The following is a 17,482-nucleotide window of genomic DNA, read 5'->3' as shown; positions in this document are numbered from 1 at the left end:
CCTGAGCCTGATGGGACAAATCTCAGGCCGGGTTCAGACAAATAACACCCGGGTCAGATTCAGACTCCCCTTGGCTGTTGCTTCAGATTTACCATATACAGTATGCATGAGAGAGGTATTAAAACTCTCATTTAATCCTCCACAAGAAAATCGAATATGGATATTTCCAAAAATGTTGAGCAATTGCTTAAAAGAGTGCTAAAGGTAAACAAGAGTTAAAGATGAAACTGTGGAAAGTTCTTTTCTGTGGAGGAACTTCACTTCAATGTTGCATTTGGGACATTAAAGATGTAATCTACTAAATCTCAATTAGCAGGGAAAGGATACCGTTTAATTTGGCTTATAAGAATCCTGCCTGCAGTGCAGTTTTATTGAACTTGTATACCTCTACCTAACAATGACGCATTCTCTGCCTCAGCACAGCTGGTGTTTTTACCTCAGAAGGATGAGGTAACAAGCCCTGCTAAAGCAATAAGCTCCCGTCTGGCTTCGCCCCCCCACCACCACTGCCACAGCTTACCTCCCTTCTCCACCCTTTGGTATTGATCCTGTTACTCTTTCCTGCCTCATGGCTGCATGTGTTTGATCTGTTCCAGACAGACTTTCGGCTGTTTCGCCTCATGAGTCTGTGTAACTGTAACAGATGCCTCCGTCCAGGAACAACTACACCATGATCTCACCGTCCGACTGTTATAAGAGCAATACCACTCATCCCAGTTCCACAAAGACAAAAGAGAAATCACTAGAAATGTATATGCTGGGAACTGGTGATGTTTTTGTTGTAATACCGTCTTGTCACGCACGGATCAGGAAGCGATTTCTTCTGGTAAACCAAGACAGGCCACCAATAAAACAGAGATTATGACATTATTGCTTCTTTCTGCTTCATGTGTCTGCTCTTGCATGTTGCATTTTCAGAGCCGAACAATGCAAAAACATTTTCACTTCTTCACCACTCTCCATCTCTGAAACTGTACCAACCATACTCTCTACTACTCTGACAAGCCTTTATTAAAACCCTCACATCTTAAATGTTGGCCCAGTTCCCAGTAGTAGAGAGGTTAAAAGGTAATTGCAGAGACGCAACTCTCATCTTACAAACTGTGCTCTCTGTCTGACTCACCTTTGTCGGCTTTGAAGCCTGAGGAGGCGGAGCTGGCAAAGGGGAGGCGGTGGAGGAGGCCGGGGTGCTAACATTGCTGCTGGTGGTGCTTGCTGGTGATGTTGGGGAAACAAGGGAGGAGGTGGGGCGGGTGCTCACACCTTCAGGCAGTGGTGGTTGCAGGTCTGGCGGGGTGGGCGATGGCGTTTTCAGACCCTCTATCTGCGCTGCAAGTTTCTCTTCCGTCGCATTGAGATCAGCCATCAAATCAGCCATGAGAGCATCCAAATCATTGTCTTCCAGTTCATTGAGGGACTCTAGAGTTAGGAGATAATCATTTTATTAGTTAAGAACTGATCAGGTCCATTAGAGACAAGTGCCAGTTATTAGTTTATGACCTGAGGTGTTTACTGTCAATATTTGACCACCAGCCAAAAAGTTTTTTGTTTTTATTTAATCCCTGTCATGTAAGAGATGCCTTAGTTCCTTTTTGGAAATGACCGGTTTCACTAAACATTAAGAAATTTCAGTTTTTACAAGGTCCTCTTTTTGTGTTATGGTAACTAACTAAATGGTCTGTCACAAAGCCCAAATGGTAACATTGATTGTACATGGCCCCTTACAAATAAGATAAATAAAATGAAGGCTTATGATTCCTCATTCATCTTCCCTTGTTTTCCCTGAGGAATAAAGACTGGTGGTGCTGTGGAGCGGGCAGAATATATGCTGAATGAACCACCATTGAGCCATTATTTACAACTTCCTTTATAAAGGTTGCAATAGTCGCAATAGTCTTGACTGAAATATCTCAATATTGAATAGATTGTCATTACATTTTGTACAGACATTCATGGTCCCACGAAAAATGAATTCTACTGCCTAGTGCCACCATGAGGACAATATTTGCAATTCAGCTCGGAAGGGCTCGAGATGCGTTTGTCGATTTTCCCGTAAGCCTATGCCCCTGCTGATTTAATTTAGCGCTTTGTTACGGTTAGGGTCAGGGTTAGGGGGTAGTGTTAGGGTCTACATAAGCCTATTTGCCAGAAATTCAGCACCTGTTGTGGAAAAAATAACAGACATAGGACCCTTCCTGTGACAAGCGGGAACATTGGACCCTTTTCGGTCCGAAGTTCAGAAAGAAAGAGTCCTATGTTCCCCAGTCATATACAAAGCGGGGAACATAGGACCTTTTTTGGGAAAAGCGGGAACATCTGACTTTTTTCTTAAAAAAGGGTCCTTTTTTCCCTGGTCACATACAAAGCGGGGAACATAGGACCCAGGGAACATAGATACGCTCCCCTTTAGACATCTACTTAACGCACCTTGCTTCCCAAGAGCTTTACACAAGACGGTTCCTATCTAGCCATAACCCTGTACTTTGTGTCTTCTAAAACAAAAACTAAAAAAACTGAGCATATTCCAGCAGGAATGTGATCCAAAAATGGGGAGAAATTAACAACATCGGCAACCAAGTTGCATCTTTACCTGACGTTAGCGTATAGCTAGCTAGATGTAAAATAGTGTATGTAAAATGTAAACACTGCCTTTACATCTGTTGTTGTAGTTTAGGATCCCATTCCTGCAGGAACATGTTCGATTGTACAGTTTAAAGTTTATATTATATGTACAGGCATTTTCTCACGGTAAAAAGTGTCGCTACACTAACTGTATGCTAAAGCTGTTGATAGCAGTGGTAGCAGTGATGCTAGCGGGTATTAACTAGCATCTACCTTGTGCCGTCTTGCTTCTAACCCATGGTCTGTGACATCGCTAAGCTGCATGATGACGTCACCAATATGCAAACGAGTCATCAAGTGACTTTTAGCAACTTTTGTGTGGCTACTTTCATTGGAAAAGAGTTGGCAACATGGATTTGACTGAAGTACTTAATGACATACAGGAGAAAGAACAGGTACGGATAGACTTTAAGTGGACTTATGACAACAGATTCTGCAACCTTACTTTAACAGTAACATGTTGTTTTGAGCAAACACTGAGTAACAGGCACACACAATGAGCTTAATCTTCATCTGCAACCACCTCTTGAACAGTCGCCTGATATGCTGTTTGTCGACCTTTTACGTCACTACTTGTAATCTGATAATTTTCTAGATAACTGGTGAAACATGCATTCTGCAGGTTGCACAACTGTAATGGTGTAGTGGGCTAAGTCATCGTAGAACAGCTCAACACCCCTGCTTTTTGTTGTATTTCCACACACAGGACAGACACAATGTTAAGTCACCATTCAGGTCCGTGAAGCCGTAAGATAAGTTGACTTCCTTGTTGGGGCTGGGGGGAGACGCAGGCGGTACTGTTTCCTGTCCGAGACTCTGCAGGGAAGAATGAACAAGGCAGTGTTTATATACAAGAGCATGGATATAATATCTGTACTGCCACAAGACCCCCGGAGGCTCAGTGAGTTAATCCACAACACATTCTGAAACATAGACTGTCCCCAAACTTTATGTAATAATATATAATATTTACACGTGTAACGTTACATCTGTTTTTGGGTATCACACCTAACAGGGCTTCTATGTGTTTTATTAAATCCCCCTGGCAAAATGGAAGTGATTTCAGAGGACTGGCGGGTTGGAAAACAACATCAAAGTTATCAGCAGGGTTTTTCACTAAGAGAAAAAATGTGTAATCTCTTAGCTTGGCTCATGCCATTTGACCTCCCCTCCAGAAGAGAGTGTAATTTATGGTTGTTAGTTGACCACAAAGAGTGTTTCCCCCCGCTGTGTCTGTTGTGCTTGCCAGTCTAGAGTGTCTCGGTGATCGATGGTAGGTTTTAGTAAGTCTGTCGTCTGTCTCTGAAGGAGAAAAGTCTATTTAAGGTTTAAGGTGAGGGATTCAACCATATGGGCAGTCTGGAGAAAATGTGTTGTTTTCAGTAGTTGTTGCATTAAAGGTGTGTATAAGAGCTTGAATTAAAAATCTATAATTAATTGCAAAAACAAAGGCTCTGATGCACTTTACTGGGACAGCAAAAAAGGTTCCTATGGTGCTTTGCTGTAATTTTTTCCAATTGGATATTTATAATAATATTTAAATGACTTATAGACAAATAAAAATGGTTATTGCAAATAATTTATTAGGCTTATGAATCAAAGTGAAACCAAAAAGTCAATGCTGTTCCATAAACAACTCTATTATGATTCCATCCACTCTTATTTCATTATATTCTTTACTCATTTTTATTTATTAATTTTTTATTATATTTTATTTTTTTATTAACTTCTTTTTTAACATTGTCATTTCTTTTTTCTATTTTTCTTCAGTTTTGTTGTTATTGTTTTTGTTGGCTTTTGTCTGCTTTTATTCATGTAATGAAGAGTTCATTTGCAAGTAAAAACAAACAAACAGATAAAATCCAATCTTATGGATATACATAACACAACTTAATAAGAAGAAGCAATAATAACAATATTAAAATTGATAATAGAGAAATAAATAGAAGCAAAAGCCCTCGGTAGTTAAGGGAAGTGCTAGAATCAAACTGTACGACCTCAGTTGTCATGACAACCGTCATGGTTAGCTCACCTGAGTGAGGAGGTCCATCTCCCCCAGCATCTCACTGAACATGGCGTCAATGTCATCCATCTGTTTGAAGTGACAAACACAAAAGAAATAGTCAAAGATGAGACTGTAAACTATTTTACCATGAGACCAAATACTGACTGTCAACGTATCAATGTTCCCACTGAAGACTTTCCATTGATTTGATGCGATCGTCATGGTGAATACCAGTGAAGGCATGTGTGGAATGAAGAGGTAAATCCTGTTAAATACACATGCATATTACACAGCCAGTGGTGAGACGCGGTACTGCTACTTTACTTTGAAATGTGCACCGCTGTAATAAGTGCCCTGAGGCCGTGCTATCTTGCAAAACATCTCCAACCAGGACAGAAGGAAGAAAAGTATTTATGCATAACTTCCAGGCATTCATTTTTCACCTAAACGTGTTGTGTCTTGTTGCACTGGGGAGTGCTGTACTATTTCATTGTTGTATTTTAAGTCAGATTTAGGAATAAGGTGTACTTTTTTTATCAAAGTCCTACTTTATTTTAAGCCATGAGTCCACCATCTCACCACTGCAATCAGTGATGTGCTGTCATTAAAGAGCGCTATGTGAGGAAATCATGCAGTCACATGACATGATTGCAATGCATATGGCCCCATATTGTAAAAAGTAAATTTCCATGTCTTTTTTATTATAAAGCAGGTAAAGGTGCTAATTAAATACTGTCAAAAGAATCAAAACCCACGAAACGCACACAGTCTGTATTCAGAAACTCATCTCATCTCATCTCATCTTCATCCGCTTATCCGGGGTCGGGTCGTGGGGGCAGCAGCTTTAGCAGGGGACCCCAAACTTCCCTTTCCCGGGCCACATTAACCAGCTCTAACTGGGGGATCCCGAGGCGTTCCCAGGCTAGTGTGGAGATATAATCTCTCCACCTGGTCCTGGGTCTTCCCCGAGGCCTCCTCCCAGCTGGACGTGCCTGAAACACCTCCCTAGGGAGGCGCCCAGGGGGCATCCTTACTAGATGCCCGAACCACCTCAACTGGCTCCTTTCAACGCTAAGGAAACCCTCACGGATGGCTGAACTTCTCACCCTATCTCTAAGGGAGACTCCAGCCACCCTCCTGAGAAAACCCATTTCGGCCGCTTGTACTCGCGACCTCGTTCTTTCGGTCATGACCCAACTTTCATGACCATAGGTGAGGGTAGGAACGAAGATTGACCGGTAGATCGAGAGCTTTGCCTTCCGGCTCAGCTCTCTTTTCGTCACAACGGTGCGGTAGAGCGACTGCAACACCGCCCCCGCTGCTCCGATTCTCCGGCCAAACTCACGCTCCATCGTCCCCTCACTCGTGAACGTGATCCCGAGGTACTTGAACTCCTTCACTTGGGGTAAGGACTCATTCCCTACCTGGAGTAAGCAATCCACCGGTTTCCTGCTAAGAGCCATGGCCTCAGATTCTGTGACTTTAAATGAGCCGTCAGGACTTCTGTAAGGTTGTGATGTCACAACTTTACTATAAAAAGATAGAAAGTGCTTATACAGTGCCGTTACAGTCGTCCCTTGGCTGCAGTGATGGTGCAGAGACGAAGATAGCACAGATACAAGAAGATCCAGAAACAGTGACCAATCAGAGCAGACTGGGCTTTTTCAGGAAGGGGGGCTTAAAGAGACAGGCGCTAAAACGGAGCGTTTCAGACAGAAGGTGAATATAGATATACTCAGACAGACAGTATGAGAAATATAGAATATAGAATAATGTGTTTTGAACATTAAAACATGTCAACTAGAACTTTGATGTTCTCCTAGAGCAGGGTGGGTAATTCCGGTCCTGGAGGGCCACTGTCCTGCATGTTTGAGGTTTCTCCCTGCTCTAACACACCTGAGTCTAACAATAATCAAACTGTGACAAGCATCAGCTGCTTGATAATGAGCAAATCATTAGAATCAGCTGTGTTGGAGCACAGAGAAACCTAAAACATGCAGGACAGTGGCTCTCCAGGACCAGAATTGCCTACCCCTGTGCTAGAGCAATGTTCTTGTGGAGTATGAACCCGAAAATCCGCAAAAGTCTCCTCCTATGCTAAAGAACTAAAATATGAATACTCGTAAAGAATCAGAAACTATCAACAGTGCATCCTGTGCTTAGCTAAAAAAATGCTGTCCAAGTCTGAAGATTCATATACACTTGACTGCTGCTTCAGATATATATACTTTAACTCAGACATAGTTCATATTCTCAGTCTAAAGTCCAAAAATAGCCGTTGGAAGGACTTCTGAAGATTCATGTGAGATTTCCATCAGTAATTATGTTCAGCACGCCGTCTGTGACATATGTATTATTTGAATCCCCTTTTTCTCAGAGCAAATGTTATGATGAGCGAGAATGTGCAGTCAAAACAGAGTCCCTGTTTTCTTACAGTGGAACATGAACAGTAGTGGGAAGGTGTCAGTGGGAGTTCATTCAGCTCACGGTGGTGCTTTGAGGGGGTTTTAACTTCGCTCATTCCACAAATGTAATGTGCTGTATATTTGTTGCTGCACAGCTCCCATGCATGTTGATGGCCCTGATCCTGTGAGGGTGCAGTTTTACTGCTTAGGGACGTTTCAGCACAGAGTATTACTGAAGAAGAAGAAATCCTTTATTAATCCTGCAAGGGGAAATTCAATTTCACTCTGTTATTATTATTATACAGGTTACACACACAGAGACCCGAAATACACACACATGCACAAACAGGACCTATATACATGCAATTAAGGAGAGATGTCAGAGCAAGGGGGCTGCCAATGGTTCAGCGCCCGAGCAGTTGGGGGTTCGGCGACTTGCTCAACAGCACCTCTGCAGTGCCCAGGAGATGAACTGGCACCTTTCCAGCCACCAGTCCATGCTCCATTCATGGTCCACACAGGGACTTGAACCGGCCGAGTCTCCTATGGACTGAGATACTGCCGCCCCTCACTGCTGTAACTGCTGAACCAGCCCGGTGAACATTAAACAGCCATTTTCTGCCTTTGGTTGTCTGTTAATGAGGTTCACTGGCCTCCTTTTTTGGTCATGGCAGCACGCTAAAGCAATCATGGATAGGAAATTAGATTTCTCTTTTAAACAGTTGAAACCACACTTTGGTGTTCAATTTTTCCTCTTGTGCCTCCATGAACTCAAAGGTTTCTTTTGCAGTGCAACATCTACTGGATGGAATCCGCATTCACTTTTGTACAGATATTCACGGTTTCCACATTATGCATCCTAATCGACTGTAATGCATTTACATAGCGCTGTTATGAGTGAACCAAACATTGATGGTAGAGGCTGCAAGGCTACAAGTTGACTGCTCATCAGGAGCACAGGGGACTTTGACACTCTCTCAGAGGAGCTGGGGATCAAACCTTCTGATTATTGGACAGCCGCTCTACTTCCTGACGTCTTCTAGAGGCACCGACCTTATCATTATCAGCTGTACTTTTTGTGCTTATTACCTAATGTAAGCATGCTAAACTAAGGTAAACACTACCTGCTTAACATCAGCATGTTAGCATCGTTATTGTGAGCATGTTAGCATGAATCTGAATCAGTTGGTGAGTTCATAAACTTGGAGTACTTTCCCTCCGGTTCCGTTTCTTTGCATCTACTAGGAAACTACGTGAGAACCTTCAGCCCGCTTATGGTCAGCAAGAAAGTAAATACAGCAAGCTCCTGTGTTCTGGACTAGTGCATATTTCTTTACTATTATTGGTGCTCAGCAGTTTCCCAGAATGCAAAGCACACCTGGGGCCGGTTTAAAGAAGGTCTTTAGTGCTATTGAGCCATTGAGCTCAGATTTGAGTACACCTGTTAGTTGGAGTCATGCCCTGTTCGACCACAAAAGAACTGCTCCAGAAATTATCTGTGTTCGGTTGTTTTTGTCTGCACCAGAGCGCCATCACTGTGTTAACGCCCTCCCAAACAGATCGCACCAAGAGGGAAAACAAACCAGATTGATTTAACCTGCAGGTGTGTCATCTTACTTTGTTAAAACTATCAATATTTCAAACAATTTAAGCAGGATGAGGCAAAAAAGGATAGCGGCAAAGGCAAACCTAGTTTCTGTCGTTGTATTTTGTGCAAAGTTCAAGACAAAATCTGAATAAAACAAAGACATTAGAAGTGATTACATAGGAGCAGTTTAGCTATGAGCGTAGCTCTGTTTTTACCTATGTTAGTGCAGCTATGCTAATTTTGTAGCACTAAATTAAATCTGCTAAACTCTGAGGTTGAGTTGTGGAATGATTATATGTGATTATGGTTTAGCTCTAAGACGTGAGACGCTTGTATTTGAAGTTTTGTTTTGGTTTATATTAGAAGTAGCCAGGGTTAAGTTTAGCGTGGTTATAGTAATGAAAGTAATACTTGAGCTGTGACTTCAGCACATCTCAAACAGACCTCATAGTGGCCTCTTTGTTTGTGTCCTGTTAGCCACTAACCTAAAAAAAAAGAAGAAGCCACGACTCATTAATCTCATTGGTTTAACTCAACAGTGAGATTTTCTTTCACTCAGAGCAATGTTTGCATAACTATATCTCCTTTTTTTCTGCTGTTATGGTCCATTACATATGAAAATAATATGATATTTAACAAAGTGTAACTGGCTGCTTTCACTCATCACAGTTTAGTCAACTTTGAGAGCCAACGAGAAAAAATAAGAATGAAAACGTTTGCAGAGATTTAATCAAAAGCAAAGTGAGACACTCGTGGGCAAACCCTCAGTCACACTGCAGAGGAGACAAGAGTGATTGATTTTGTTCCAGGCAAGAGTTCATACAGCGCTGTGAGACGATGTTTCTCATTTGAATGTGAAATGGATCAATACCGTTCCAACATTTAACACATGGCGTGTGCATGATGAACGGTTTGAAGCTTATGAAAACTGTATTGTCTGGCTCCATAAATGAGTTTGGGCAGATTATACTGCAGATAAAAAAAGTATTTTCCATAATGACTAAGCTTTCTTTTGTGTGCCAGGCAATAATTTACATGTGACAGTAGTATAACAGTATAATGTGTGGGCCCTTCTCACTGTTGCAGCATGTGGGCCCACTCCTCCACCCCTTTACGAGAATGGTTTGCCCCTTTAGGGGGGAAGTGGTAAACGGTGAACTTCCTGTCACTTGCAATGTTGAAATCATGTAGGAGATGGTGACAAGAGCAGCTACCTGCGACCTTAACACTACTGTTTCCTTTATTCCCATGATGTCACATTTCAATGGCACGAAAACATAATTTGCATGGATCTTTGCGCGTAATATTCTGCATAAAGCAGCATACAGGATAAACAAAACATGATGCTAAGCAACTGCAATCTCAAAAATGAGAAAAAACCTGATAGAAATAAATATTTTGTAAACCATAATTATTTTTATCTGCCTCTTCTTTCTGGCGTGTCAAATTTTATTTAGCGTTATGACAACCGCCATACAGTACACAATACAAGATCCCACTCTATGATGTTATGTATGATGACACTCAAAGTCACACAAGGAAAATATTAGAGTCACTCAGGTCACTTCCCGGTAGCTGCTTTTAGATGCCAAATGCATTAAATGGAGCGCTCCCAACTCTCATAGAGGAGTCAGAGAGGGTGAGTGCAGCATTGGTCAGACCTTGACAGCAAACAGCAGCCTGCTTGTGAACTTTATAATCACTTCTTCCGCATATTAATGCATGATTGTAAAATTAGACCTAAGAAAGCATTTTTTTCATCTGTAGGTATGATATTGCAAAACACAAACACAGAGGAAAACCACAGAAAATGTTGTCATAACCATCATATTAGATTACCAGTAGAGGCTATTTGTTTTACTTTAAGTAATAGAAGATTTTCATTTAAATAAATGTCTGTTAAGTCACTATCTGTTGCCGAATGAGGTTACACAGTGATGTTTGAGCCTATGCCATTGAAGAAAGCCTTTGCATTTACAGGCATTTACATCCAATCACAACTTCAATTACAGTTCATCACTATAGGGGGAGCGTACCTATGTACCCCGGGTCCTATGTTCCCGCTTTGTATGTGACCAGGGAAAAGTTTTCTTAAAAAAGGGTCCAATATTTTCCCTGCTTTTCACAGAAAGGGTCCTATGTTCCCCGGTCTGTTATTTTTTCCCACAATCAGTACCAAATTCCCCAGCAAATACGCCTATCTAGACCCTAACACTACCCCCTAACCCTGATCCTAAGATAATGCTCAATTAAATCAGCGAAGGCAGAGGTCTACGTGACCGGGAAACATAGGACCCTTTTTGGGGAAAGGGGTACATGGGACCCGGGGAACATAGGACCCGGGGATGACCCCCACCATAGGTGCCGCCCGAGAGAATAAAACAGAGATATTTGAGATTGTAAATTGAAAAGAATGGTTTAAAATGTTAAGAAATAAGCGTATTCTTTTATTTGAGAATATTATTAAAACTATTATTCTGCTGTCTGCAGAAGCTAGAGCCAGCAGGTGAGTAGATTAGCTTAGCTTAGCATAAAGACTGAAAATAGAGGAGGAGCAGCCTGACTCTGTCTAAATATAAAATCTGCCTATGAATTAAGAAAACAAGATATAATTGTTCATTTTAATTAATGAGCTTTAGAGGGTTTGGTAGATTGCTTTTTAAAAACTCTTTTGACAGCCATGCTAGATTCTTCCGCCTATTTCCAGAGGTCAGAACTGTGCTAGTTACAAGTAGAAAAAAAAACCCATTGTATTTAATGGGGAAGTTTTACTTTTAGCAAGATAAGCCATTATTAGCAATTCCACTTGCTATTTGAATTAAGCGATATTTTGCACGTACAAACAGCGTAGCAACGCGGCCACAGACAGAAAATGGACAGTACTGTGTGTACGCCTGATTTCATGAGACACAAATAAGACAGAAGTAAGAATCAACGGTGTTTTCCTACAGTTTTAACTGCTGTTGATACTGGGAGCAGATCTCTGTCTGGCAAACTCGGAAATTACGGTTTCCGAGTTCAACTGGATAAGCTAACTGTCTCCTGGCTCCAGCTTCGTGTTGTGTACAGACTTGAGAGTGGTATCAATTTTCTCATCAAACCCTCAGCAGGGAAGTGAATAAGCTTATTTCCTAACATGTCCAGTCATTCATTTAAAAAGAAATCGACCATGAATGAAAAAAAACTGTCTGAAGATATCAGAGATGACATGGATCTGTTGTGAAATCATGCAAAAAAATGTTATCAGCCATATTGGACAACGTTGCTTCACAGTTGGAAGAGAAAGTGACGTGACCAACGCTGTTTGAAAGAAGCATTACTGATGCGCAAAGTGCTCTGAAGTGAGTTTTCCATTACAATCGAACAAACTGATGACAAGTGCGGACCCCCTCCTCTGCAAACTGAGATGGAGAGAAGAATGGGATAATTTCATTTCCCCGTCCAAAAACTGCATTTACTGTAAAACAAAGTTGTGACCTTTCATATCCACATTACTTTGGACAATGCAGCATGAAGGAATGCAATCATGAAAGTATGTCGCTGTTTCTTTGCACCATTTTTTTCTTTTCTTTACAGAAACCACTCTTACAAATATGTGATCTGTCAGCGTTTGAAAATCTGGCGCCCTATCAAACCCGCACAATACAATACGAAAACACACCACTCTACTTCTGCTAACCAAAGAAATAAAAAGACACAGAAACATATAGCATTCATTTCTAAATAATCTCAAATATGTTTCAACCTTTTCCATGTGTCCACACACACGCACACGCACACGCACACGCACACGCGCACACGCACACGCACACGCACACGCACACGCACACGCACACGCACACGCACACGCACACACACACACACACACACACACACACACACACACACACACACACACGTTACTCAAGTTTCCTAAAATGAAACCCAGACAACAACACTTAAGTGGCCGTATCGAGGCGCAGCATGTTTACCATAATGTGCAGGAACTCCCTCTCTTACTCGGCTCAGATGTCTTCACTTGGGTCTTATAGGCAGATATGTTTACAGAAGTGGACGCGCTCTACTGTACAGGAGGCAAATTAGGGGGTCGGCAGCAGAACCAAGAACTGAAGGCAGTCAAAGTACTAATCCGTCACAGTGAAAATACTGTTATAAGTCTATAAAATACTGTACAACAGTGCATTAAAAATGTTACTTAAATAAAAGAATGTAATAAGAAAAAGGTACTTAAAGCAAAAGTAGGTACTCACTATTTTAATTGTTTAGGGTTTGTAAAGTAGCTTAAGCTAAAAAATAATTGTAAAAAAGAGAGGATTTGTGTTTGAAATGTAGTGGAGCAGCACTACAGTTTTCTGCAGGAAGCTTGTGGTTCTGTAGAAATCAAACATGGGCAATAATTGCCCCTCCAGTTGTATTTATAAAACCCTTCAACTCTTTTCTGTACATCAGATCCTCTCATGCACGAGTCACTGGACAGTCTGTCTAAACACATAGTGCAGCGTTTTCTGGCTCTTGACAGCAGTCAACGTCTGTCAGCTAAAAGGTTTTTACCTCAGCCTTCCAAATAAACTCTTGCTGCGACACACATTTTATAAGTAATTCAGTCCATTTTCTGTGATTAAATCTCATCTCAAGGAGCCAAATGTACAAAATGTTCCTATCATCAGTGACATTAGCTTTAACATAAGAGGCCAACCCTATCGGTTTCATGTGGTTATTGAGTCATACAGCCGTCTGAAATTAGAACCGGGTCCACCCAGTTGGAAAGGCAAGAGCACAACACCCTTTTTCATTATGTTAGAATAGCCTAATGAATGCTTTATCACTGTACAGCAACCTAATTAAATCTTATCTCTTGAGTACAAAAACATGTTGAGTGACAATTGTAGCGTTTTTGTACTGTTACAGCATAATTTGGCAGCTTTTTAAACAAGCTGGTAACAAGTAGGAAGCTTTAAATCACAAAATGTGTCAGGATGTCTGTGATTTCCACTCTGTATTATGAACATTATCTGGATTGATAACTAAAAACAGCAAGGAATCATATAGAGAAAAGTCAAAGTCAAAGTCATGTAGAGGAAAGAAGCCATGGGTGTTCACCGTTAACCCGACATCAAACCTAGCGGAGATGAAACTCACCTTTTTGAGTGTTTTAATCCTTGTTTTCACCGGTGAGTTTCAAGATAACAGCCTCATGGACTTCAGTTCCACTTCAAATTATTATTCTGCAATAGAGCTCAACACCAGAAAACACTCGTATACAGGCAGATGTGTGTGTTGATGTGGATTGCATCTGGCTCTCTTGACTGTTTGAGCTCTTCCTGCTTAATGCGGAAGTTCAGGTCTGGACCTGTCACTGCATTCCTTCTGTAAAGCTCAACACTTTCACAACAGTCTTGTCAGGGCAGCGCCGGGGCCGTCCTCCTTATCTGCTGCAACTCTTTCAAACACAGCAGGACAAAAATGCAGTCAAGTTCGCCGTGACTTCCAATCGTGCTGCTGATTGACAAGCACTTGAGTCGATGGAGTATTTGGAAAGGAAAAATGAGAGCGAGGTCTCGGCGGGATCGAGAGAACGGCTGATTCAGCACGAGGAATGTCGTGGTTAATAATTCACCTCACTGAAACTGATTTACAGCAGGTCTTTAGACAGGAGTGGTAATGTGGCACGACACAGCGGTGAACACCAGACTCCAGCTGAGCTCCAGTCATCTAAATTCCTCTGAAAAATACACTGTCGCCTTTTAGACAGATCCGTACATTAAGAATCAGTTGCTGTACAACTTTTAAATTAAGTTAAACGAACCTCTTCAAGGCGCCTTATGCCTACCAGACAAGTTTGAAAAGACTTTTGAAGGAAGAAAGACACACTCTCACATCTAAGGGCCCAGACACACCAACACAAATTCAAAGAACTGATAAAGGCCGACTGTTGTGTTTCTCCCAAAATTCTGCACATGAACACACCACAGAGACTACAGCCATCGGCTTGCATGTATGTTCTGTGAGAGGAAATAACTCTCCATAGCAACGGTGCAGAAACACTGTGAAAACTAGAAACAGAATGACTGACTGACTGACAGCCGACTGTCGAGCTGGTGTGTCAAGGCTTTAAAAGTTTATAGTTTTTTAGTCACAGACTTGAAGATTTGGCAGGGACGGGTCACTATTTGCAAGACTGCCACTAGATTCCATCCATCTTCATCATCTTGTCCCTATCGGGGTCACAGTGGGCTGGAGCCGATCCCAGCTGACATCAGGCGTGAGGCGGGGTACACCCTGGACAGGACGCCAGTCTATCACAGGGCACATAGAGACAAACAGAGACAGACAACCATTCACACCTACGGGTGATTTAGAGTCACTAATTAACACATGCATGTCTTTGGACTGTGGGAGGAAATCGGAGAACCTGGAGAAAACCCACGCAGACACAGGGAGAACATGCAAACTCCTGTAAATTGTGTTTAGTGCTAATTAGAAAATGATTTCATGCTAACATGCTTAACTAAGCTGCTGAACATGATACACATTATACCTGCTGAACATCACCATGTTAGCAGTGTCATATATGTTTCATTTGTTTGCATGTTGTTTGCAAGAGCCTCAGCCCGGATTCGAACCTGGCAACAGTGCTAACCACCATTCACTATTATTTCCTAAGCATGAAATATTAATTGTCAATTTGGCATCAACACATCCATGAAGATAAACTGTATTTGTGTACAAACTGCGTTTTGAGTTTTGCAACCTCAACTATAGCTGCTATAGCCTCCGTTGGTCAGCTGGTAGAAGACCATAGGAATGAGAGTTTCAAAAATGAATATTTCCCTCTGAAATAAGTGCTGGTTGAATGAAACCAGCTTTTCCAGTTTCTCCTCCTTTTCCTCAGGTCAGGAGAACCAAGATTAATCATGTTCTTGAGCCAGAGTCTTCTCCATATTATTGTTTACTCTGTTTGCTTGTTTCTTCCTGGAGTCATTGTACTTCACTTGCATGAGCCAAGACTAAAAACTAATGATAATATTAAATGTTGGATTTATTGGACAGTCAAGAAGAGAAAAAAAAGAACAGCTTGCACTGAGTTTCATGAAGACATTACGCCAAATGATTGAGATCACAGCAGCGAAACTCTCATGATTTTATTCTGACATCAACCCCTTGAAAAGTCATTGGGTGTGAGGCCAGTAGGCACACAGAAGTTGCTTTCACATGCGCTCAAGAGTTTTTTTTCTTGGCTTAAAATCAGGAAGGAATATCTTAAGACACTGGTGTGGTGCAACAAGGTCAGTTATCTTCAGGGGGGGAACCAAGGAGAGCCAAGCTGTCAAGCTATGAATAGCCTCTGGCTCTTATCTGACCAGGCAGACACAGATAGCTCTATTTATTTGCATTTCTCCTTGAGTCAACCTGGGAGGCCAAGAAAACAAGATTTCACATCTTTTAACGGTCTCTCCTCTGTTTACAGAAGTGTCTGTCAACACATTTGGAACAGGTCAAAATAATAAATAAATAAGAAAGTAAATAATAATGATGCGAACTCCTTAATCTGTTTTCCATTTGCATTATTTTGCTATTATTAGCCCTTCTATGTCCGATTTCTCTCCCAGACGAGCCTCAGCTCCAGTGGGAAGCGCGGACCACCGTGGCAAAATCCTGTCATCATGCAGTGAAGCTGAGCACCGCGGGGGGAAACCAAATAACCTTGGATGTGTCCAAGAGCCTTTCATGGCTCGTGATGTATTAAACAAACACTCGGCGTATAGGCATGTGTCCCAACCACCCTCATTTCCTCTCTCCTCTCTCAGGGGTTGACAAACAGATGGACACCATAGGCAACCTCCCATTAGCTCCAAGCATCCCCCAAACACGAGCACGCCGGTGCCTTGGAGAACATTTCTCAAGCAGATACACTGATTAAGCGTTTTGGGAGTTCGGCAATAAAGAGAGGAGTGATTTTTGTGGATTTTGCAGTCACTCCTCAGTCACTGAGGGTGGTCCAACAGAGGGGATACTGATAATGTATTTTTGCACATGTATGCTGCAGCTCATGCATCACAGTCAAGAAGCTGTTATTTTTAGTACAAATTTTGTGTATTTCAAGTAAAGTAGAACAATGCATATCGTATAACTTATGAAATATGATGTTCTATTGAATGCTCTGAAACGCGATGGGTAGGTAAGTGACTGTTAAGTTTAGGCAACACAACATTAGTACAGAGGATTAGGTTTTTGGGGACCCATACACCAACCTCACGTGCTTCCCAACGTAGATTTGGGCGCTTTTATACTACGTCACCTGATATCCTTCTGTGCTCCGGACGTCATTTCTACAGTTATTAATACATTGATTACGCACAAATTACTTTTTGTAGGTATATTACAAACAGAGTCTGAGTAGCAGCTCCAATTTGAGCCTTTACAGGTTCCAAAATAAAGCCCGATTTATTTGAGTCTTTGCAGAAGCCCAGATGTTTCGGTGTGAGGTGTAAGAGAGGGCATACTTTTTAGCCATTAGTCTTCATCATATTAAAGTAGAGTGCTCCAACACCACCTCTAAAAAACTTTCTTGGGCTTTTGTCCACTAAAAGAAAATGGGGTGATAATGAAAAAAACAGTGGGTACCTTTTAAAACGATAAAGCATTTGTCAAATATAGCACTGCAGCGGTCAGAGTGTCACAATGATGATGTGAACGGTGATGCACTGGGAGTGTTGTAGTGCCCTCTGTTTGTACTCCTCTGTACTATACATTCCAGCTCAGCGGGTGGTGGAGAGCAGGTCATGCTACCAATATGCATTTCTTATTTTCTGTGTGGAGCGCTGATCAACTCTGCATGGTTAGGCCAGGAAAATGACCCAC

General features: G+C 41.7%; 1 protein-coding gene across 2 annotated transcripts in view; it reads right to left on the bottom strand.

Moving 5' to 3' along the window:
• The window catches only part of apbb1ip (amyloid beta (A4) precursor protein-binding, family B, member 1 interacting protein), a 44,512-nt gene that overhangs the window by 17,588 nt on the left and 9,442 nt on the right, over window positions 1-17,482 (bottom strand). Inside the window, exons 1-4 of one of the 2 annotated variants that reach the window (XM_083936350.1) lie at window positions 13,760-13,908; window positions 4,655-4,714; window positions 3,351-3,438; window positions 1,124-1,419 (exon numbers count right to left, since the gene is read on the bottom strand). In XM_083936350.1, coding sequence (XP_083792476.1) covers window positions 1,124-1,419; window positions 3,351-3,438; window positions 4,655-4,714 — 444 coding nt within the window. In that variant the 5' untranslated portion in view covers window positions 13,760-13,908. Of the gene's footprint in view, window positions 1-1,123; window positions 1,420-3,350; window positions 3,439-4,654; window positions 4,715-13,759; window positions 13,909-17,482 lie in introns of those variants that run through there. The other variant, XM_083936349.1, reaches the window with a different exon arrangement.

Source organism: Echiichthys vipera (genome assembly GCF_963691815.1).
Source record: "Echiichthys vipera genome assembly, chromosome: 21".
Classification (NCBI taxonomy): domain Eukaryota; kingdom Metazoa; phylum Chordata; class Actinopteri; order Perciformes; family Trachinidae; genus Echiichthys; species Echiichthys vipera.
Note: the sequence above shows the minus strand (reverse complement) of the source record. Positions and strands in the feature narration are given on the sequence as shown.